Source organism: Hippoglossus stenolepis, chromosome 17 (assembly GCF_022539355.2).
Source record: "Hippoglossus stenolepis isolate QCI-W04-F060 chromosome 17, HSTE1.2, whole genome shotgun sequence".
In the NCBI taxonomy this organism is placed as follows: domain Eukaryota; kingdom Metazoa; phylum Chordata; class Actinopteri; order Pleuronectiformes; family Pleuronectidae; genus Hippoglossus; species Hippoglossus stenolepis.
The window spans coordinates 14,998,224-15,024,101 of NC_061499.1; the positions used below are offsets into that span (position 1 = coordinate 14,998,224).

The window sequence follows — 25,878 nt, forward strand, 5'->3', positions numbered from 1 at the left end:
TTGGGTCTGTAGTACGGCTGCCAAAGGAACTGGCACACTGGCTTTTTACTGATGGTTTCACTGCTGACAGAAGCAGCAGGAACCAGTCAGAGGTACAAGAGATCATTCTGTTCCCGGATTCAGACAAATTCATCAAAACTCATTGGAGGACATTTCATGACACAGCAGGACAAGGACCCTACATGTTCAACCAAATCAACCAAAGAGCTTCTCAGGGAGAGGAGGTAGGAATAATCCTTGACCGGCCGAGTGGGTCGCCTGATCCCAGTCCGACTGAACAGTGTCCCACTTGGTGAGGAGCAGACTGAAGGCAGAGAGATCTCACAACATGAGGCTGAAGGAGGCTGCAATGACAGTCTGAGGGGGCATCAACAGGGAAGCTACAAAGTGGATGCTGATGTCTGTGGATCCGAGACCTAAGATGGTCATCGACTGCCAAGAATCTTCCACACATTATTAAATACGATGACTTTATTTGACTTCCTGTGCATTTGTTAAATTAGCTAAAGCGCTACGTGCTCAAAGGTCTCCCACACAGTTCTCTCGATATTGATGTACACCTTACTCAAATTAAAGCTTAGACTTGGCACTTAAATGAAATATCCATTATTTCATTTCCGACGGCAAGTGCTGAAGCACAGAGCCTGAGGACCACAGAATGTGTAACTGTCCCAAAACGCATGGTCTCTATTATATCTGGCCCAACAATGACTTATTTCAAGAAAAAACACAAATAAACTTTTATACATTGTATATTTGTTGATTTAAAGCCCACTGCAGTCACTCAAACACTGAGCGACGCCATGTTGACCATTGCTGCTTGTCCTGAACTGTACTTGCATGCAAATAAGTGAGGTCAGTACTGACAGCACAGTGTCTAATTGTGTGTTATTATGCAAATCAAGTTCAAAGTAAGTTCAGCCAATCTCTGGCTCCCCTTGTTCTCTTTCTTCTGTTGTTACGTTCCAGTAAATGCAACACGATAGCTTCTGTTCTCCTCGATGACACACATTAGTGTGGGTAACCGCCCTAAAAGGCCATTAGCTAAAATACTATATGAGTGTGCATCTCAAACACACATGCACCTTGGCATCCAGCTTAGCCGCCCACCAACCCACTCGGCGAGGGGAGCTGGCCGGAGCATGTGCTGGACTTTGGATGAAACTCGGTCTCTCCACGGGGACCGGGCTTAGATCCAGAGAGGACCGAGTGGCTCCTGTACAGCAACACAGCTCACTGGCACCTTACCATCACACTCTTATGTACACTCTATGTATTTATGGCAGATCAAATGAAATGTTTGCAGCTTCGCAATGCATTTCAAAAGAGTTTTTCCAATCCAAGGGAAATCAGTTCATTTTTTAGCCTAAGCAAAATAAAATGTTGACAAAAACAAGTCGCATACGTTTGGAATTTAGTCTAAAACAGCCTAAATAAGGTTAAACAAGAATAAATAAGGAATTGAGACACTGTAGTTCCATTGTCTGTTTCAGCAGTTATATTTCCACATGTCACTCAAAACTAGGAGATTTAGAATTTAGTTTTAATCTAGAGCCTAAACAAACTAATGATCTCCTCTTTCTTGCCCAGTAAGCTAAGGCCTCCTTAGAGCAAGGTCTAAAATAGACAGATCAGTCATTTTACCCAAAAGTGCATCCCAGAGCTTGAGCTGTGGAAGTAACTGGCTGGTAAATAAACAGACTGCACACAGCCTGTGCCCAGTCCACCCATCACACAACAAACACGACCTCCGAGGACTCGACTTCAAACATCACAAAAGGTAAACTTCAGCTACAAAACTGTGAGACAGCGGGAGCCTTAATGGCGCTATCACAGATTGGGCATGAACTCGCAACTGTCTGTGTTCGTCCATGCCCGGCAATAAGGAGGTCGGCAAAGGACAATTGAAATTAAGGTGTAGGTCTTATGTTGGAGATGGTATCCCTGATTGACAGAATACAAACTCTCTTAACCTCTCACTATGAAAACATCTGTATTCATCAACTTCAAGTTTCAAACAAAACTTAACATTTTGGATTAGTATCAGAACTGCCCATGTTTACAGGCATTTTTCAACCAATTACATTTTGACCAGCAGCTGCCAGACTAAAAATAAACAAGTACCTTACAATTAAAAAATCCAGTATCAGCATTGTTGGCCGGCAGCAAAACACATCAGCCAAATCCTTGTTGTCCTCCGCAACATTTCCTTGTGACTTTTAGATTTTTTAAGAGGCTGTAAAAAGGGTAAAATCAGCCTCGGTTCACTTCGGGCAGAAAACTGCAGCTGCATGTTGCTCTTCAAGCTACATCCCGAGCATTGATTTCACAGCAGGTGTTTTCCGTCACCTGCTGAAGGCGGAACACCTGCTCAGACGCAGAAGATTCTGCCCCAAATGACTCGCCGCTGAATTACCTTTTAAAATACCTGGTTAGTGCTCGGGTAGTCTCCCCCCCGGCCTAATCCCGTAGTCTGGTGGCGGACTGACTTGTCGCTTTCAGGCTCCACTGTGCCATAGCCTTTATTTTGACCCACCAAGGCCGCCTTATTACAGCCTCCCTTCCATCACTACCACATTAGCATATACACAAGGCCTGATTTGCATTCTCGCCACCGGGACTCCGGATTTAGTGCTGCAGCACGGCGGCAGGGGGTTGCTCCCCCCCCCCCCTGCAGTCGTGGCCATGTAAGCAGGATCACTTGTGTCAAAAAAAGTTTGAGGAATATTCTAGAGAACGAAGGGGAAGTAGGGTCACGTTGAGCAACGAGCGGGGTGTAGGGATAGAGCACTTTCTCACAGTCAGACATTTTGACTTGTCAAACGCACATGTAACTAAAACACATTAACACCGGCTGCATTCCACTGAGATGCGCCCGGTGCCAGCGCCCTGATATCCTACATGCTGGCGCACTGGCACAGATTACTGGCACGGCGAAACGGAACGGAGACATCATTAATGCTATTAGTTACACCTATGCGTTTCACACTACGACAAGTCAAAATGTCCGCCGCGAGAGGATCTATTTTGGGTTGTGGTGGGAGAAAAAAGATATAAAGAAGATGGCAGCTCTGTGCGAAAAGGCTGTGAGAGTTACAAGCGGACAAAGTGCGAGCGAGTGACAGAGAGATGAACAGGATGACGGATTTCATTGCATTGGAGCTGATTGAGGGCACAACACCGAGTGTCGGTGTGTGCGTGCATGCGCTTTATATTTGTGTGCGTGTGCATGCGTGTGATATTCCCATCACACCCTCCATTTCAGGTTATTAGTTTGGGCAGTAAATTAAGTCTAATAGTGCCATTACTGGTGCAATCCCCAGAACAGGGCTATGCCTGGAGCACTGAAGTGGCAAATACCGTTTTTTTTTTTTAGGCGACTAAGAATCATCAATACTTTCTTTATTCCTGCAATGTGAATTTATGTGTCACCTGTGAACATTAAGAGTAAAAAAAAAAAAGGACAGTTTTTGATACAGAGCATCGATACAGAAACATTCATCGTTCATAATACACCTGAAAATCACATTGATTTGTTCTGACGCAGTTGCTCTCCCACCAAAGAAGGCATAATTGTCCTAGCCGACAAAAATACAGTATATACAAAGGTAACTTTTAAAATACACTGAAGCTTAAGAACCCTGCTGAGTTTCTATGCAGCTAAAGTCAGGTAAATCAAGGCTGCAGTGTATAAAAACAACCAGCCTTTCTAACTCCCCCTTTGTTTGTGCTTTAAACTAATTTATCACAACCTTTTTCCATTTATTCCTGCAGGCTAAACCCTAAACGGGGAGGGAGCATGAAAAAGATGCAGTGAAACACTAAGAACCCACACAGAGCAGCTTGAGAGAAATAATGAGAAAACAATTTTAAAATATTTTTGCGAGACGACTGCGCTTTGCTCTCCATTCATTGCCACCACCTGCACCACACACTTTCACACATCGGAATTATTTCACAATTCCAGCAGATTCAGAGCCTCAATGTGGAAACTTAGCTGCACGTAGTGGGTTCTGCTTTAAAACAGAGGGGTGCCATCCTTTCAGGGTCCACCCCCCACCCACTCCCCCACCCACAACCAAAGCACTTAGGTGTTTGTCATGGCAGGTCCATAAGTCACCAGGATGGGAGAGTGTGTCGCGGCCCGTCCCTGGGGCCCCGGAAGCTTTGAGCTCTTCCACTGCTGAAGCGGCAAAGGATGCTCCTCGTCCATCAATGCATCCCACTCTGCGGTGCACACTAGCTAACAGTAGAGCCGTATGCACAAGCTCGACACACACACACACACACACACACACTGAGAGCAAGGAGCCCCACCATCCATCACGCCATCCGTCCGTCCCTTACATCATCTCCTTGCATTCTTTCATTCCCTCCCTTCTCCTCCTCACCCCCTCTCATCCCTGCACGGTGACTGGGGGAAACCAGGACAGAAGGAGTAGGTATGAAGCTCGTCTCCTCTGGGATGACTTTTGACCCTAATAAGACTGGTGCTCTCTCTTCCTGGGCGTCTTCAAGCCATGCTCCTCAATTTGTCATCCTCTCCTCCTGAGGCAAAGGGGACTGGCTACATACCTGATCACACTGCAGAATCTATTCGTCACAAAACAGCTCTCGGACAAAAAAAAAAAAAGCTAATGCTGCAAAATAAAAGAGATTGTGAATGTCTAACATGAGTGAGAGGCTTTGTATCAGGAAGTGCTTCCAATTTTATTAGATGTATGGACACAGTAGCTTGAAATGGTGCAGGGGGAGATTGAAGAAGGGTACAAGTAATATATTATTCCCCTGTATTCAAGCCACAACCTCACCGCTCAAACTGTGCATTATGTGTTGGCCCCTCAGGACCAGTCTGACTATCGTCAAAGACGAAGAAGTTGATGTTTTTTTTGCTATATCATTGTTATAATGGCAAACCTCCACCAGGGCCAACAGTCCCGTTTAATTCAATCAAGCCAAATTGCAGCCTGGTAAGAATTAGGAATGATTCATCAACATCCATGAATTAGTCTCTGGCAAGATGAAAAACAACCTATTGGGTGAAGTTTAAGAAAGTGAAGTCGGGTTCTTCACTGACCCATATCACATTCTTCCATCAGGTTTCTTGCTAATCCATTCAGTTGTTCCTGCTTAATCTTGCTTACAAACAAACAAACCAACAAACAACTGGATAACGATGAAAACATCAACCTCCTTGGTGGAGGTCACATAGGAAAAATGTATCTCTGCCATGTCGGCCATGATAGGAGTAGGAGTAAAGATCGAACACACAGGTATGTTGTCCAGCTTGACCAGCCTAGCCTCCATCTTTTAAAACAATCAGGCACAAGTGCAGTGAAATAAGAAAGGCACCAAGTTTGTGGAATTGACTTGTGACCGTGCTTGAACTGGATGGCCTGAGGATAGCAGACCTACATTTTTTTACATGTCAGAAATTCATCCGATCGGCTGATGGTTTGTCAGTAAATATCTTCTCGCTCCTCGCTGCCCCCTGTGCACTGCACGACAAACTCCGCACAGCACAGCTGAAATTCAATCAGGCTCTAAAATGAGTCACCTCAGAAATCGGCACAAAAACAAGGTTCGTGTCCGCCCAGATTGAGACAGATTTGTTTATTGTGACTCTGAAGTTACAAAGACCTTCGCCGAGTGAGACGCCTGCCTGAAGTAAGTGAGAAGTAATATGCTGAGGAAAAGAGCAAAAAAAAAAGACAAAACCAGCTGGGTAGACAGGCCTATCTCAGTGCAGCTGACACCACTGCAATCACCCTGTCTGCCAGGTATGGAACTGCAGAGAAAGACACATGATTGACAGTGTAACCTGGCAGGAAAAGTAGTTACACGTAAATGTGTCGAGAGAGCTACCGTGGAAGTTTAGAATAAAAACCCACGTACCAGACGAGGAACAAGCTCTTTTTTTCTTTTTCTATGGTCTCACATAGCTGCATTCCCTCACATTACCAGCTACATTGTTTCTCCTTCAATCTGAATCCTTTTTTTAGTCAGAGTTCCACCTTTGTTTAAAAAGAAAAGAAGCGATACATGGAGGGAGGATAGTACAGTCTGGGAATAGTGATTAAGACTGACCCACAGACAGAAAACAGGTACAAATAGACAGATGGAAAGAAATAAATAGTTGCAGCTTTATCATCAGTAGGAATCCTGCAGCACCTGGGCCTAGAAACAAGGACGCAGAATGACCCCAGACTGACGCACAGTTTGTTGTGAGTCTAAGAAGCCCAACCTGGTTTTGGGATGATTGAAAGTTGGCCTCAGAACATCTTACTTCACTCTTTTTCCCCATCCTCCTTTCTCCTTCCCTCCTCATTTTCTCTCCCTCTTCCTTTCCGCTCCGTCTTCCCGCCGTGTATTTGGAAGTGACATTGCAAAATCGATCCCAACACACAGGTACATTAGCTCAATAAGCCGTTTCTGCTTTGTCAAGCAGCGATTCAATCAATGCTTCCTGTTCCCCGCACATGGGCCGGACAAAGGCGGGCAACTCCCATCACTTTAGGTTAGAGAGGCTGAGGAATGCAAAAGGGAACTTAGCTGAGTGTGTGTGCATGTGTGTGTGTGTGGGTGTTATATATGCATTATATTGCAGAGAATAAATAAGTATAGGCTATATAAATTGTAGCCTATACTTATATGAGTTGTTTTGAATGCAGCTAATTGTGTTTACGCCATATTTTAGTTAATAATATTTAAGTGTTTGAACACAGTAAGTGTTTGAAACAAAGTTGTTGTAGATGTGCATCATTGTTGCACCAATTCATCTCTCCCATAAATACACATTGAGACACAACATGAATGCAATAGTGACAACACGAATGCACAAGCCACAGTGGAAGTACAAAAGCCACACAACAGAAACCCAATCACAACAGAAGTGAGCGACACTGACAGTTGACAATGAAATGAGAGTTACTTTCTGTTTTTTTTTTTCTTTCTCCAGTCAAGTGTTTGACGTTTGTGAAAACCTGGATGAACCAGCTGTCGTTTAAAGTTTGATGCTTGTCTGTTTGAGGAGAAAAAAAACGCCTGTACCACTTCAGAAGGAACAGAAAATTGACCACAGAAAGTAACTCATGCCATTATAGTTGGTGGGACCTCGCTGCCACAGCTCAAACGCCGTGGTCACTATTGGGCAGATTCTGGCTCCAAGTGACGTCAAATGTGCAAGATGGCAGCACCTGTAGCCGGGATGTTTTAGCTTCATTTTCATACAATGGGAGGAAGTGATGAGTCATCCATCTTAATATATATATCTAAATCATGGCTCAATTCAGTGGCCGCATTTTTCGTTGGGACCCGGCTTCGGTTGCATCCTCCAATGACGCGTCGGCCAAACCAAAACGAGTCAGTCTGGTCTTTCTATTTCATCAACAGTTTGTCCCGGGCCTTATAGCCGTCGCCTAGCAACAAAGCCACAGACGATGATGTGCTTCAATTGATTGAAAACGTGTTTTTAAACATATGTCCCGTTTGCGTACTTAAATTTCTGCTCTTGGGAGAAGGGACACATGTTTGGCGACATTTGGAGGAGCCTTCGATTTGGGACAGCCTAGTTGAGCCTAATCGACGTAATTGGTCTACAAATGCGGCTTCCGAAGGATGCAGCACCCAAATTGGGACGCAGCTACAGTCCATGCTCTGTCCCAGTGTTATCACCAAATTACATTAATATTCATTTCAGGTTTTAAAGGAGCACGCTTTGTCACGTTTTAGTTCGGAATGTCATCATAATTCCATCATTTCATTACTGGGTTGTGTTTTTCGGCAGCACTACTTTCCTGCAATGCTCATTTTCCAAACTCAGATTTGAGGCAGTGGAGAGAGACACTTATCGCAGCCACCTTCGATTTAGATGGGCTGAGGGAAAGCGAGTCACTGCCTGAATGGTTTGGGGCTACAGATCCAACTTTGAAAATCCCTGTCTGACTTAGAGCTCAGCTGCGTGTAAAGCTTCTCTAACTTGACAACAGGCGAAGTTCTAGAGAGAGAATAAGGGGTTTGTGTCTCTGAAGACACACACACACACACACACACAATCAAACACAAAAAAATGCACACAAATACAGACGGGAATGAACTCCAGATATCGTCATTTCCCATGCACACAATAGCAGGTGCGGTAAAAATGGCCAGTTGCTGTGTGGGAGGCGGCGAGGTGTGAAGAGAGAGCTCATACAGAATTGATGGCTGCCGACAATGGCTGCAAAACAGAATAATGTGCCATTCAGTAGCCATTCACTATATATGAGACTAAACTAAGAGGGATCAGGGTGCATGGGAGACCTCGAGGAAAGCCAGAAGACAGATGAGAGGCAGGACTGGAGGAGCTGGGAGGGGAGATCGACACGTATGTGTACAGCCTTCACTCTGTCAGGGTTGAAGCATCTAAACCCCCGGCTCTCAGGGCTTATCTCTCCACTGGCATTACTCTTGCAAACAAAAATCAAAGAAATCCAGAGGTCACGCCTGCAAGTTCAAGTGCGCAGATGCACACGGACACGTTTGTCCACAATCGGGACCATGTGAATACTCACTGCACCGGTTTACTTGAAAAGCTGCCCATTAACGACTGTGTCTGCTGATAGCTGGTGATGCTCAACTATCGCAGTGTGTCATCCATGAAGCTTTACTAATTCAGTAGATTATGTCTGTACACTGCAATAAGTTACAGTATATCCAATACTACAACAAATGAATACAACTCTATCAACTACACAAAACAACATCACATAAACAGGGTAGCCAGTATTCAACTCTATCATTTCAGAGAATGAGGTGATTAAAATGTTCTGCAGGAGCATTATAGCTGCAGCTTAACTAATTACATTGAGTGCGGAAACCTGATTTTAATATGTATTTTACACTCAGTGAGATTTAAATGTTGCATATTTAAGGAAAAGAAGTGAGATGTTAATCAGTGGTTGAATCCGATTTGAGAAGTAGTGAAACATTTTGAAAACTGGGATCAGTGTATCCCTGTATTATTTTTGTTTTCTACGATTTTTCTAACATACACATTATTTGAAAGCCAATATTTCCACTTAATGGTGATGCTAGAGGAACGGAAAAACGAAAAAATATTATCATCCATATTCTGGGGAAAGAGAATACATAAACAAACACCAAATGATATGGTAATCAGGTCAGTAGCTGTCAACACATGTGCAACACGCATGTGTGATGCGGAGGCAGTCGACCCTACATCACCATACTTTGGTCTCGCTGTAGGAGCCACAAACCAGAAGCCAACTATTCTGCTATCTGTTTTTTTTTTCTTTCTCTCTCTGTATTTTGTCTCCCCTCAGCCAATCCTCTCTCCCTTGCTCTGCAGGTTGCCTTGGAAACAGTAAAGGCCCACCAGAGAGGACTTAGTGGAAGGGGAAGTGTTGATGCGTGAATATGCAGGTTTGTGGGGAATATGACAAAACAAACACATTTCCGCTTACAGAGGCAGTACATCTGTGAATCTCCGTCATGTGAACATATCCAGGTCATCTTCAAACCTGCACCCACGTGTTCTATACATGTACATATAACACAAACACTGCTGACCCCTCCATGTCAGGTCAGCGGGTCAAATGCCACTTCAGACTGACGTCCCACGGAACATGTGCCCTTCAGTCCTCTTTCCTTTCCCATCAGTTTTGTTATCTGACTTGTGCAGAGAATAGAGAAGTGATGGCTTGATGAAGCGGAGGTGCACTGGAAAGATTAATCGATACTTTCACTTAACCTTGGCTTTTCCCCTAACCCTCTCACTTGCTCTCTTTCGATTCAATTCAACGGGTGCTTTGTTGGCAGGAAGGAAAGCATTGTTGCCAAGGCATCAAAATACAATTTAGCAAAGTACACAATGACAAAAAAGAACAAAACAAGAACAATCAGACGACACCAAAATCAATACACATACATATATTAATTATATATTAACAGTGTGTCTGTGTGTGTGTGTGTGTGTGTGTGTGTGTGTGTGTGTGTGTGTGTGTGTGCATGTGCAAAGGTCATTGAGTGTCCCCCAGGTTGTGGTATGTTGACACATACATATGCCCCATTACCTTTTCATTGAAGTTTTGTCAATTTAGAGATCTCATTGAAATCAATGACATTTTAACCAGCACAGAATTTGCATTACTTACATTTATTTGTTAATGTTGTCTCCATCACATGCATAGACTATATATAAAGACGGAAAATGCTTCCTCTCACTGTCCAAAACTGGGGCCAAAAAATATTGGGCATATGAATGCTGCCATCTTGCACATTTGAAGCCAGAGTGTGCAGAGTAGAGATCGGGGGTTGGAGTTGCAAAAAATCAAGACTTGAACAAACAACAGTGACAGAAACCATCATAGACAAAATGTATTTAACGTGTATTTTGAGGTCTGCTCCATGTCACAATCACGAACCACCAGGGGGTAATCAAAAGACATCTCTCTCTCTCTCTCTCTCTCTCTCTCGTTTCCAGGGATTTCCAGATTCACTACACTTCAAACCCCTGCAAAAAAATATTCCTTTGATCCAGACCCACTGGCCTTGGAATCAAAAGCTTATCCAGCAGTGATGCAGTGCTGTGTGTTCTGAGGTTGATATTGACATCTGGTGATTTCCTGCTGGTAATCATACCGTGTGTACTGTGTTGCATGAATATTAAATACACACAATTTAGTTACTTTATCCAAAGACAATGGTAGTGTTGTATTGTTGCTATATTTTAGATTAGTAGGACAAGTAAGAAGCAAATTACACACTCAAGTCATGTAGGTGCGTAATACAGCCTCAGGTAAACATTGGCAGTTAAAAGAACGTTTAGTTTCAGGTGTGCGAAGCTAAAAGTGCACATTAACTCAAAAGTCCTGTTTTAAAAAATACCAAAAACCATTAATATGCAGTTGAACCATGTCGTCCATGTATCTCTCTGGAGTTCTAACAATTACATGGCGTGTCAGTCTCAGAGTTTAATATCTGATTGCTGAGTGACGCACAGCCACTGTAGCTTATTAAATCTCATCAGCTAATTCAGATAGTGTCAATTAGTGCTGAAATGAGCCCAACAGATGCTTCGATATTTTAGAGATGGTCTCTCACACTTGTCCTTGGGAAGGCTGTCCAATGATACATGAGCTTCGGGGAAATGTATCCGTCACGTAGCTTGATAGCTCAGCGATAGAATGACCACTTAGTGTTGTGTTGTGTAAAAAAGAAAATAAACAATGGGCGTGCTGGGGGCGTGGCTGAGGGGGGCGGCTGTATAGTTGTGACATCACAAAATCCTGGGAGTCTCAACAGCTCGTTTTTGCGGCTCAGTTTCTAGATGCAGGCTCGTGTGCGTCATTACTCAGCTCCTGCATTGTGCGCTGTTCTGCTCATGTTGCTCAGTGTGCTTCCGCCTACACCTCCACCGCCAACGGAGCGAGAGAACCACAAATCTTCTCCACATTTCTTTCTCATCTCTACTGGCTTATTGCACTAGTTATGGAATTTTGATACCATTGATTGCAAACAGTGAGTCATGTTTATGACTTGGTGGGATAAAGTAATCAATATGACAAATTATACAGTATGTGTTACACCATAGTAGGAAAGATTAAAGGAAACAGGATCCTGTAATTGTATTATTCCAACAGGATAATTGGGGACAAATTCAACATTATAGTTGTTATTGTAAAAAATCGAATGGCAAAAACATGTATTTTTGCTATTATAAGATCTGAAGGGCTCAGTTCTCTGTTCCAAAGATGTGGCAACTCTTTATATGATCAATATAAATGTATTAATCATACATATCATGTAAATAATACACTGTCTCACATTGTAATAGAGGTCTTTTTGGACAAAAAGGTAGGCAGAAGTATTTTAGTCCTGCAGAGCGAGTATCCTGTGCCAGAATGAAGCCTCTTTACTCCATGCTGCTCTGCATTTGGCTCAACTCTAACTCACAGCGCTGCCTTTGCTCTGTACGCTCCGCTTCACCACTTAAATCATCCTGTCATCTTCATTTCTTATGGTCACATTTTTGTAAACCAAGGGCCTGATTCTGCTTGTGTGGCAGCTGGCAATACATAACAGCTTGTTTCTCGTGGAGCAGGAGTGTCGGTCGCCCACGCTGACCTGCAAACTAGATGAGCGAAGAATCATGAGGTGCGTGAAGAACCTCTTAAGAAAGATTTGTTGGTCTCGCCATAGATTTCCAATCTGAGCGCACTGCTGTACCTGTAATATGAGCGGATCAACTGGTTTCATTTTGATCTTCCGTTGCATTTCAAGAGCAGGGACGCTAAATTGCCCTGCAATCATCAACAACCTTTTGTGATTCTATAATAAGCTACATTTGGCCAATTATTGAACGGTAGTTAAATGCGGTGAGTCATGCAATCACAAAATTGCAGTTTGTTTTGCTCTGTTGCAAAAGCTAATTTCTTCACTTTTGACTCTTAATAAAAACTTTCCTCTGCACTACTTTACCTTATTTCCTCCAAACATAAGGACACTTTGCCTCATTTCACATGGTTTATATTTCGTAAACATCTCATCTAACTTCTCCGTATTGTTCCTTTCCTGCCTTTACTCCGTCCAGCCCCAAAAGAAAACCGGGTGAGTTTTGCAACAGACACCAATACATGTGGTCTAGGTGGAAAGATAACGATCGAATACATTATTCAGACCCATCAATATCCTGTGAAAATGATCAGAGATGAAAATCCAGCACACATTCCGTCGTGTAAAGAAAGCTCCGTGCTCATGCTGAAGCTGAATCAAGGGGCATTTGGAATAAAGCTCATGAATAAACCACACGATCATCCTTTTGTCACTCACATTGTTCAGAAGCTTATACCCAGTGTATGTAAAGCGGGAAGCCACGTTCAGCTCACACAAAGGGAGGCCAATTTTACTTACTGGGTCGCCCCCAAACATCCCCACGCCTCCTCTACCTTTGACACGACACCTCAGCTTGTTCCCAGTCCTCGCATCATTACCCCAAACAGCAACTGTGGATTAAGGCCTCAAATAGAGCACGGAGCGATGCCAAATGACGGGTGAGAGCGAGACACAACACAAACAGGTGTGCCTTGCCTTTACGCTCCAGCGATGGCGCATTAGCACCGCGAGCTTCGGCGCGATGCTCGTCAGGCGCACAGAGAAAGCTCAGCGTCTGTGTGGCTACATGTGAGAGATATTGGTCTTGTTTGTTATTCTTCGACACCCCCCCGTTGTCTATCCTCCCTCAAGTAAATCCACCTGAAACTGCTCGGGCTGCTTTCCCTACCGCTGGCGTCAAAACAATGGAAATGCAACAGAGTTCGGCAAACATTGATTCTCTATAAGTGAAGTTGAACTAGAACAAACACAGCGGACCCATGCGATTGTGTGGAGGGAAGGATATTATGCACTGCTTGTGTGTAAACACTCGCGTGTGTGTGTGTGTGTGTGTGTGTGTGTGTGTGTGTGTGTGTGTGTGTGTGTGTGTGTGTGTGTGTGTGTGTGTATTTCTGTGCACATTTTCTCCTGGCTTATGAGTCTATGTGTGCAATTTGTAAAGGTTCTGCACAGTGATTTATCTTGGTATACACTGAATAATTCAAAATCCAATCCAGGACAATCAGCAAACCCATATCGAGTCAGTAACCATGATTTCACACATTCAATATGTGGAAACTAACAGCCATGGCAATTTAAGTAACTGTGACTACTAACAGATTTAAAAATATCATCCCAAAAAAATCTATGACAAGACTAAGTCAACAAAGGCGCATCTACTATCACAACTTCCCTGAACCAATGCACGAGACCTTAAATTTGACCTCCGACATTTAGGTGGCTAACAAGTGAAGACTCGACAGTCGATAAGGTCTGAAAGGGATGAGTGGAGGGAATTGGCAATGGCTGATCGATAAGTCTGGTCTGATGAATGGCCGTGCGTTGCGGCGGCCTAGTAAATGGAGGAATGATTAAACACAGCAGCCAAGAAGGAGCCACTTGATTGATATCAATTAAAGTGATGAGAGAGGGAATGCACTGGTTACTGTTCATAACCGTCACTGGGTATCTCATCATGGATGGCGAAATGCGTGCAAGGCAACCGTAATGATGTTTCAGATTACAGGGCTGCTTAGTGATAAACGTGAGGATATTTATAATGATTGTGCGCCGTCTCTCTGAATAACTGTTATACCCAACAGTTGGACATTTTCTGGATCGATAAGAAGAGTAAATAAGCCATTAAATAACGCGCTGCCACAAACAATAGATGAGAAGTCTGATATTACTTTGCCTGGATTTTCTTGTGCATCTCGACAGATGCAGACCTCGCTCTGCCTCCCAACAGCTGTAACTATACCTCCTTTAACCCATTAGGACCGAGGGCGCTAAAACCTTAGCACAGTTTGGAAACAACCACCCAAAACCTGAGGGTTTGCTGAGGAGCTGACAGAAATGCCAAGGTTAACAAAAACATTCCACTAAACTTTATGAACATAAAAAAAAAAATAGCAATAAAGCCCGGAAAATTCTTCCTCCTCCTCAAATATGTCTCTTAGCAACTAAGCCTTGGTCAGCAGGTCAGCAGTCTGGGTCTAAATCTGCGTCATTGTTATTTTCATTGCTGTTTTCGTCAATGAAACTTTGCTGTAACCTGCTTCAATAACGCTCCCCTCGTTTAGACCGTCAGCCATTGTCTGAAACAATACTTAAAAAAAAACTTTTTGCAGGGTAACGCCCGGCGTTAGAAGATGCACAGCTTCATACTGGCATTGAGTTGAGTACATAGGCCTACTTTTATTGGAGCAAATATAGAGTTGTACTCATACCAGAAACATCACGTAGCAGCTCCGTGACAGACACGCAGCAGAAACACAACCTGTTTGTACAACAGACGCCTGTGAGACGTTTGCAGCCTCAACACTGTGTGGCACAGGTGTAAGAGCGCTAACAAACATAATGCATTTACCATGAAGTCTCGCGTCTCTGCCATGAGTATTTCAGCGAATCAGAATGTATTTCATCAGTCACATGCCCTTAAAAAAGACAACATTGCGGATGAGACGCCCCCCTTATCTCATCCGGCTCTTAAGGCTGAAGCACACAGACATCGCACCCGCTCTTAAAAGTATCTACATGCATGTGTTGTCTGATCTAATTTAGTTAATAGCTTTATACTCTAACTCCCCTCTTCCTCTTCCTCTTCCTCTCTATGCATCCGTGATACATGACTGAACATGACGTGAAAACATTACAATCCAAGCACATTGGGATTCCCTCTCGCCCGAGCTCCCCTCCAGGCCTGTGCAGCCACCCAATGACCTGAGTAGACACAAATTATCTCCATGTTTGCCTCACAGCTTTGCAGCACATACTCTGCGCTGCATCGACACTTGGTAGTAAAGGAAACAAATGCCAATTAGATTAAACACGAAAAAAAGGCCAAATACAGTAAGAAACAGAGGCGCTGCAAAGTGTTCTACTTTGTGCTGTGCAGCTCCGTGTAGAGAAGATGATTCATCACCTCAGTCTCAAATGTGGATATTGAACATACTGTATGTACACACACACACACACGCACACCCATATGTATTCAGAAACACGTCTCTACCTCATCCCAGCTCAGAAACAATGACACCCTAATCCGAGGACAATATAGGCACTAATCCACACAAAAAAGGGATTGTACGGAGAGACAAACGTAGGAGCGAAAGGGGGGAAGAGCAAGCACGCTAACAAGCAAAGGAGACTAATCCTGATGAGAGATACAGGCCGGGAGAGGAGGATCAAAATGACTGTTAGGGAGGGCAAGACAGAAGGAGTGAGAGAGGAAGCGGGAGAATGGACGATTGAGAAAGAGAGAGAGAGAGAGGATCATCTACTTTCTGTCTTTGTCTGTATGTGGGATGCGTATCTTGCAAACCATTCATGTAATCGGCTTCACAATTTGATATGTTTGTTGTAAAGGACCCAGGAAGGTGCAGTGCAGAGTTTAAACTGATATGGAAACGCAATACGTTCAATATTAATACAAATTCTATAAGCAGGCAACCAGCTCTGTAGCAGTCATTGGGGTCGGGGCAGTGTGCCTTCAGTTTTGGACCGAATTGAATTCTTCTACGTCCTTGGATCAACTACAGCAGTGGTCAACAACTGGGTCGGACTACGGGTCAAAATCGCCACCAGGTCATTTTGATATTTTAATTATTTGACTTCAGCAATTGACTGAGACTGACCAACGATGGGTACAGATCCTCGACATGGCAAGACCATTCACAGAATCGCTTCCTGTTTGCCCATCTGTCTTTAAAGTAAAAGCATAATGATCACTTTGTTTCTGCAATGTTTTAAATTGAGCTGAATGACATAGCTTGTATTTCTTGCTTAACCGACTTGTTTTTCATTATAAGAATAAACATCGACTATAAAAGCTTCACTACAGATTAACCAGGTGGGACGAACACAAAGTTGTCTAACCTCTCTCGACAATAAAAAGTGACAGTGTATTTTAGAACTGATTGAGGAGGACTCCCTAATGACAGGGAATCATTCTGACAACCCACTGCTAACAGGCACTGCACTAGTTTAACTGACAGAGATTTGAATTGAGATGTTGACCAACTCACAGCGTCATGTTAGTGAGCAACAGCTGATCAAATTGACAAGTTGCCAAAAAATAAAACCAACAATGAGCCTTTCTACTTTTCCACTATTTACATCCAAGGTGACTTTTCGGGACTTCTCTTTCTTCGATTTAATTGGCTCCTGCTGTGCCAGTAGCCAAAACATCAAACTCCAGCCCAAGTAATTAAATTCCCCTGTAACTTAAGCATGTCATTTAGATCCCTAACTCACTTACTGTCGTTGAGGTTACCGAGCACTTTGTACACAGAATTAGATTGATCCCAACACCCTCCATTGAACAGAGGGCGCATTTTCAAAAGGTGAACTCTCACCTTTACTTACAGCAGGCTGGCTGATGGGAGAGGGGGGTTATCTCAGGCGGGAATTAATTACACCAAAGTCTATCATCCAGAGGGCTGAGCAGATGACATTTACAGGAGGCCAACCAAGGTGCTTAATTACACACTTTCATAAAGTGGCGGAATTAGTGTGCCAGACTGGTGCCAGATATAAACAGCGGAGGAATAACAACACCAGCAACCTTTCGGAGGAGTCAAACCAAACAGAGAGAGGGGCTGGAGTGTTGCGGGGTGACATTTCATGCAGTCAAAACCCAATAACAAAGTGCTCCGTCAGAGGCGCGGGAGCACTCCGGGTTCTTGGTGCTTTTTGAAGGAGATGAGCTCACGGACTAAAAAATGCATGGCTGCGGAGAAGGGGCGAGGGCTGTGCAGTGCGTAGCGGCGCAGCGAATGTGCCATGTGAAGTTCCCTGTGTTCTTCTGGCCTCCTTTTCATGAGGCATCTCCAACGGGGAGGAGGAAGAACGGCTTCATTCATTACCTCTCGGTCGTGAGCCATCCTGGTCTATCTCTTAGACTTCAATCCCTGTGCCTCTCTTTCTGTTTGTCTCTTCCAATTTGTATACTTTGGAGTTAATTTTCTTAACGACAAAAACACCATTAACAAGATTAAAACTAAAAGTAAAGTACCACTGAAAAGTAAAGAAATTTTAAAAATATATATTTTTAAAGTTAAATACTGCATCTGTGCGGGCACACTATGTCCTGATTAGTAAAACTGTTTTCTCTGCCCCCCAAAATATCTCATATGATTTGGCCACCCGACCTGTTGCGCTTCTATCACAGCAAAATTATGCAACGTTTTTTTTTCCTCTTAAAATTCAAACTGTCTTATAATTACACGTCTTACTAAATGCTACTGAGCTGCTAAAACTCCCAGAATCAGTCCCAGCAACTTCGAGAGCAATGCAGATCAGTTAAAAAGACGTTGAAGTCATAAAAAAAATTGTCATCTCTGATATTCAGTCAGTTAACTTTTTAAAAATATCAAGAAAAGACTTTGCCGTATGTGTTTCAGCGACAGCACTTCCAGTTAGTTAAGCAGAGGATCATGAGGAACCATTCAGTCGTGTTTCAGTTCGGTGAGTGGAACTACACAGACTCAGGTCAAGTGAGTGACAGGCTTTGTGTTCTGTACCTTTACAGAACACGAGTAGCAGCAGAATAACACTGTTGTTCAGCAAAAATGTTAAAAAAAATGTCCTTCAATAAGATACACTGCACCAAGTTGTGTGTCACTCATTCACGTCATCTCATGTTACCTGCCTTTGAGAAAAAAATAAATGATGGATTCAATTCATCCACCAACCATTCAGAGTTTAGTCAAGAGGCAGCAACAAAACAGAGGAGAGAAACTACAAACTAGAAGAGCACTCAGAGAGAGAGAGAGCATACCGCCACCAAGGCCCCACAGTCCCCTCATGAAACCACATTTAAATTCACGAGATCCAGAATTATATTTAGATCTGCACCAAATTGCACACTCGTAATTATCAGTCCCCGCATGAAATATTCTCTGAGAAATCGTTGAAAAAGAACCTGTATCACGATGTTAAAGAAAGTGGAAAAACGGAACAAAAATTGTTCTGGTTATTTTCTGACCCATACCACATCCTTCTCACATCTTCTCCTTGGCAGATGTAAAAAGGTAAAGGTATAAAGTGCAGAGGATGTGGAGGTCACATTAATGTTACTCTCAGTCGGCCATCTTCAGTGGAGTGAGCAAATTCAAGGCTTATTGCGGTCAGTCCGTCTGAATCATCTGCTCCCAGAGATAAAACTCCCAGTATAGATGATATAATATAAAGTCTCCTCTCAAACTGAACCCAGGAAATGACCAGTAATGTTAGAGAACCAGCGAGAAATATCCAGCCCAGGAATGACTCAGTGCTCTGCAGTGAACAGCTCAGGAAGCTGCAGCGATGCCAGGTTAACACAAACGACTGAACTACATCAGATTAGAGAGAGTGGCTCTGTTCAAACAAGCGGGGTGTTTGGAAACGGTAACTGGACTTACTGGAGTGAGGCTGTCTGTGCGACTGCGGAGCAGAGTCACACGGGCACCATGCGAGACACGCCTGTAACCATGGTAATTCTACAGGATGGCGCTATCGTGTCACTGACGACGACAAAACTCTAACTGACAATAAAGCAAATCACCTAAATGAAAACACATTTCTGTCAAATGACGTGCTGGTTTGAACTGAATCAAAATACAGCTGCCAAACTTAACCTTGCTATACTCTCCACCTTCTCCCCCTCACTTCTTTCTATAGCTAACCACCTCCTCACCTGCTGATGTCTCTTTTCCTCTGCCCCCCCGTCTCCATCTCTCTTTGTTTGGATGCAGTGAGGGTAGGCCCTGTCAGTGTGTATTCTGTCAGTGGGGGAACAGCAGGGAGCGCAGAGGGCCTTTCACAGAAGCCAAACAAAGACAGGCATCCGAGAAACACCTCAATGTTCACTCTCCCTGACTGCACACACAGACAACCCTCCACAGCCTGTATGTGCAGTATAGAAATGCACTCGAAAAACACACACAAACAGATGCACAACACTGCCAACGCATCCCACCCACTGGCCGAGCATTTCCCTTCAGTCTGGCTGTCACCGCGTGCCACTGTCGCACGGCTCATGCCTCGGTCCCTTCCCGACTTCTCCACCGACATGTGTTCAGCCCATTACAAGGTCCCACTCATATGCACTCTCATGAGTGCACAACACACTGTGCAAACACACACACACACACACACACAGCCATGCTTGCTGCAAGCACTCTGTCAAACATCCCCACATCACACTGTGTGAGGAAACATGGGTGAGAGTCTTCAGTTTTCTTTAGCTGTAACTTTGTCACTTTAAATGTGAGCATTCTTGTTTTCATGGTTTGATGAAATTGGCGTTCGATTTACAGCAGCCAATGAGCGCAATGCAATGTGTGAATTCTTCAAAGATGCGATTTGAAGGGCTTGCTGACATGTCACCTCTTCCGGTTTCTAGAATATATAATATATCGAGAGGGATCAACGGCAACTAGAGCCAATCAGAGCAGACCAGACATCCTAGTCAGGGGTTTCTCCTGGTGAAAGATTGTGTGATCGCCCCCTGTCCTCATTCAATCATGTAGTTGTTAAGACTGTTAAACAGCAAGTGGAGTTTTATCAACTGCACAGAGATCGGAGGATTTTCAAAGATTTTATTCAGATACATATGCCCTTGAAGGAGCCGTCCTTTTCAAACCACGTGAAACCTAAATCACAACGGGCACACACTAATAATGCAGCAGGTATCTTCTCTATAATTCAGTAGCCCTGTTCGTACCTTGTGTTTAAATGCATATCGGTGGATAAGTGGACAGGTGTACCTGAGACGCATTGAGATCTAGTCACTGCATTGAAATGTGTCCTGGGCCACATCGGAGGACCGCCTACTCAAGAACGTCCTCTGTGTAAGAGGATGTACGTGTGAGTTCCTACAAATTAAACTGGTTCTCAAATAGCGGAAGCTGGCTGTCCATGGAGAATGAACATTTTGAAAAGTGTGGCATACACCTCGGGTGTAATTCTTTCTTGTCGGACCAGGCCCAGGAAACAAGTTTGCAGACAGAAATGATCTCTGTGTTTGCGAATGCAGAAGAGAAGTGAGATCGGATCCCGTGTGGTCACTGGAGAAGCACACATGCTGACGCCAGGTAGGAACAGGGCTCATGTTTACGGGATGACCACACATCGATTGTTGTATACTGTCTCGTCCCTAGTGGGGAGCAGAAATGTGGCCACCCATGCAGGCAGTAATGGAGAAGTGGTGTTTTAGATGGACATATGCACACACTTCTTGGGCTGCGCGGAGGCCGTGCAAACAAACTCCCCCAAAGCCACAGGTTCACCGGGATGGATGACCCTCCTGTTCATGCTCCGCTGAGCAGCAGATAGATCGTGCTATGTTTGAGGGTGCACTCCTGTGACCACTTGTGCGAATGGCTGTGTACTGTGCAAGTATGTCCGTGTGTGTGTGTGTGTGTGTGTGTGTGTGTGTGTGTGTGTGTGTGTGTGTGTGTGTGTGTGTGTGTGTGTGTGTGTGTGTGTGTGTGTGTGTGTGTGTGTGTGTGTGTGTGTGTGTGTGTGTGTGTGCAACTCCCCAGTGGAGGTGTTGCTGTTCCATCCACTATCTGGAGAGCAAAACAACAACTTGTCCTGACCACAGACTAGACCCTGTCTTACCGCCCACTCACCCAGAAAACAAATAGAGGGCAAGAAGGAATGAGGGTAGAGACCCACAAAAAAAATTAGTATCATCTCGCAGCACTGCAGCGGAGCAGACGTGCCTGGCAGTGGCTTACGGGGGCAATGGGAACTGTCAGGAGCTCTCTTAGCTCATGTCAGTTCTATAAAAAGAGAGAACACAATAAAGAAAATATGAAAAATAATCCCGAAAAGACTCAGATGTGGGATCCGGTATCAAATATTAACATTACGTGAAGCAGGGAAAGAAACAGCTGCAAGCGTTTTTTAAACAACTACACAACTCTCTTAACTCCAACCGCAGCAGTCGTTTTAAGTTATGAACAATCTGACGCATGATTACACTTGAAGTAAAGTGCAAGGAGCCGCTGTTGAACGTCACCTTTCTGACGAGTGTACAAATAATTTAGGGTGTTCAGTCAGAAACATTTAACTGTGTCCACGGAGAAAACAAGATGCATAGACGTAGAGAAACAGAACCAGAATTCCTTTTTTTTCCTTCATATAAATCCTGGAATATAAAAAAAGTCTAAATTCTAAATCACAGATAAAGTGGTAGATGTGAAACCATGCTTCAAATTCAAATGCACTGTGGGAAAGTTGTTCAAAATGTATCAACATCTTTTGGAGGATGTCTAATTGTTTCTAGAACATTGAAATGTGTTATATAGATGTGTGTTGTTTGCAAAAGTCAGTGTGCATGCATGACGAAGTAGTGCGTGTGTGTGTGTGTGTGTGTGTGTGTGTGTGTGTGTGTGTGTGTGTGTGTGTGTGTGTGTGTGTGTGTGTGTGTGTGTGTGTGTGTGTGTGTGTGTGTGTGTGTAGTGAAGCTCCAAAACAGTCTTCATTAGGCTGCCGGAGAACTGCCGGTCAACAATCAGCCATTAATTAAGTGTCAGAAGCACTTAGCGGTCAAACACGCTGGCAGCCAGTTCTCATGGCAGACGATCACAACATTTACAATCTGCTCACACGGACGTGCCAGACACACCAACATTCTCCAAGTAAATAAGTAAATACAGTCAGTGACTTCGCAGCCGTAACAGCTGGACTTCCGTTTAACTTAAACTAGGTTCTGGCTTCCTCTGCAGCAAACGACCCACGTGAGCATCCACGATTAACATGAAGGAGCCAATTGCTGCTCTGAGCTGCTTTTCATTTGTGCCGCGACCTCATCGGACCCGCCGTCTCCATGACAAAATTAGAATGGCGCTCTCCTCTTGTGAGGCCAGGTGTGTAATTAACACTCCCAAATATCGCCAGGTCTTTTTTTTGTGTGTGTTTCTAAATTTGCTTTGGAGAAAAAAATCTGTCATGTCCTGTGCAATCAATCGCGGCAACTGCAGTGACATTTCAACGTTTTTCAGAAGCTTGTGTTTTCTAGAGAACTGTAACGACTAATGAAAGATGGCGGCATCAGGTTTACAAAGCAAACGCTGTTTTGTTGGAGGGTTTAATTGAAAACTTGCAAAGCTACACTGTTGAATTAGTTCTCTAAAAAAAAAAAAAAAAAATGTTGAGGGAGTTGATGAACATATTTCACAAGGCCGGGGTTTTTGCTTTTTCTATAAAGCAGAAAAATAACGGATCAAGATGGTCTGGACCTGGTTGGTTCGCTGGGGGCGTGTGAATGCACACAGGTAAGCACACACGTACACAGCTTCGTTTGCAGGAAGTTCAAGTCAGGATGCTGTGTGGAAAACGGTTTGGTAACAACACAGGCGAGTCAATGCTTGAAGGAGTGCAGGTATAAGTAAACAAGTAAAAAAGGTAATCTTAACACGCCTGTAGCCACACACACACGGGACTGTGGCCACGTCTGGAGGCTTCTCAATGCCCCTGATGTCTTAGAGTAGGTTTCTGTTCGAGGCGCTAACAATCTCTTACACACGTTCCAGCTGCAACCCAAATTTCCACTGCTTCCTGTGGAGCTATTAAATCACCAGCCAATGAGCAGAGGAATTAAGCCTGCAATATTTGCATTGGGATTCGTTTTTTATGATCACGCTGAAAAGAAAATTGCCTCGTTGCCGTATCCCTTTTGAACTCCCGGCATAATTAGAGGTTGAGTTGTCATGACAGCACAACATGCTAATATGCCATGCTTATCTCACAATTGTAAATTACTTTTAAGTATTATTATCATTATCACTGTTTGTATTATATGCCAGCATCATTAGGACTCAATGGAATCATTGAGGCAAAATGGGGAAAAAGCCAGTTTGAAAAATCTTGTTAATGTGCGAGAGACAGGAAGAGGAAGAGGGGGGGAGTGATTAGCATGAAAACATAGAGGCATCAGACGCCTTGTTTTCAGAGCAGAGGAGAGGCTGCTGTGCATATGTGCATGCATATATTCACACACACACACACACACACGCAGAGTGCATTCACACCCTGCTACACGGTGTGGCTCCTTTGTATCTCTTTACATTCCGCGGTGTCACAGCTCGGTTGACGCACATTCCAGCACAACGGTTTCACGTTTCAATCGGATTTGATCAATGGTCCGGATCAAAGAGCGTTAAAGCCGTCGTCACTCGGGGTGCTTTCTGCCGCTTCCCGCTGACGGTGAGCCCCCGTGAGACATTTAAGGTGAAGTGACACTCAGTGAAAGACACAGGCCATCAGAGAGGCGGCTTCAAACAGCAGTGCATGAGAGATCAATTAATTCATGGAGTGGAGCCAATCACAAAGTTCACCGCATGCAGATACGACACCTGCTGCTGCTGCGCCGTCCCTGTAGGGGGAATATTATTTCAAACTGATTCCATTGCATTAATATATTATATTGTCTGATGTGGCTACTTCTGTCCAATTGAAATTTTTAAATCATCATGACACTTTAACGGTTGCTTTATGTATTTCAATTACATGTTCGATTCCAATGTAACTTTATTACATAAATTCAATGTAAAAGGTCATTTTTTATGAAGTGTTTTCTATCATGTTGAGTTAGTATGAATAAACCTGATATGCCTAACTTGAGAGTGATTTGATTCATACATTGTGTTTAATGTTTATATTTATGTATATGTTTCACTTCATTTAATATGTAATTTCATATGTAATTGAAATACATAAAGTCCCACTTCTTTTTTTGAGCAGCAATGTACACAGGAATAACAGAATCGTTAAGTGTCCCAAGAAGTTATGACCGTTTGACGGGTTTCCCAGCAAAATACCTGGAGCCTGAAATGGAAGCAGCTGAATGCAACTCACCCATCATTCATTTTAATATTATCATCATCTGTGCTTTTACTACTGTGACATATCACGACGTGTGCTGAGAGACGGGCCTATACAGTGATGTGCTGCCGCCATGGAAACTATCTTTCTATAAACTGCATGACCACGTTTATTAGTCCAATTAAAACCTAATTAAATATAATTGATAGTTAAATACTTATTTATGTACCATAGTTTATAAAATAGCAACATTAAAAACAGGACCAGTAACTTACTTCAATCCAAACCTCCATTTTGCAACCTTTCATGGCTCATTTGATTCATCTATGTTAAATTAAGTGTATCTTCAGTTTAGTTCCGTTGCAGCCGAACCTCTGCTTGTTTCGACATAACAACAAAAACAGCCTGCAACTGTTCATCTATGGAAGCACCAGTCTCACATTGAACTAATGGTGGCAACAAACAGACGCACACATGCATGTGCAGGAACCATATTATTATTCAAATGTATTTAATGAACGTGCAGATATAACAACAAAAAAAAAAATTGTAATCTTTGGCCGGGCCTGGTGCCATCTTTGAAATAGTACGATGCTTTGTTTACATCTTGTATGCTTGTTTGTTCATGTTTTAATTTCTCTTGTACATCAATGATTATTTCCTGCTGGCGGCGACTGGTCACATTTAATCTGTAAGTAGTCGGCATGGTTTGTGGCCAAATTTAATCTCTAAAAAAGCAGACCGCCTTTACTGATATTGCGAGAAAGCAATATGCTAATCAAAATCATTTAATCAATCTGTGTGAATTGCGTTTTGGCAAACAATTGCTTTAGCGAATTGCTCCTAATCGCAGCCAATTCTACCAGAGCGAGCAGCAACAGGGAAGTATCACTTAGACGCTCAGCAGGTTATAAAACCCCTTCAACCCCTCCCTGTAAATTAAACACACAAACAGGGGCCATAATACACCCGCTTAGTTAAAATGTGTGCAAGTCCCCGCGGAGGGAGATCAGGACAGATTTAAACCTGGTTTATACTGATCGCTCGCCTTTGTCATCGCACGTTCGTTTGGCCAACTCCTCGACTTAAGGGGAGAGGCCTCATTTTTCAATTAACCAGTGGACTCATTCATGCTTCACTGCTCTTTCCTCGCCCTCATCAGCTCGGCCCCTGCCTCTTTCTCTCTCTCTCTCTCTCTCTCTCTCTCTTTTTCTCGTGCCCGATATGAAAGCGGGGCGGCGGCAGTGGTCGATGGCGATTAGATGAGACGCTACTGTAGATCGGTACCGGTGGATGCAGGAGAAGGCGACGTTCTTGGGAGGTGGCTGACTAAACGGTGACCTGACTAATTCACCACATAGTCATTGATTGACTGATTTTTTTATTCCATTCTATATTCAAATTCTTCTCTCTGAAGCCCCCATCTACATTATACAGTTCTATGAATACATAGAATACAACACATTTATA

The 25,878-nt window shown here is 43.6% G+C and overlaps 1 protein-coding gene across 1 annotated transcript in view; it reads right to left on the bottom strand.

The window, feature by feature from the left end:
* Positions 1 to 25,878, bottom strand: part of csmd2 (CUB and Sushi multiple domains 2) — a 247,752-nt gene that overhangs the window by 173,857 nt on the left and 48,017 nt on the right. The window contains exon 4 of the mRNA XM_047344263.1: positions 4,610 to 4,634. Coding sequence (XP_047200219.1) covers positions 4,610 to 4,634 — 25 coding nt within the window. The remainder of the gene's footprint in view (positions 1 to 4,609; positions 4,635 to 25,878) is intronic.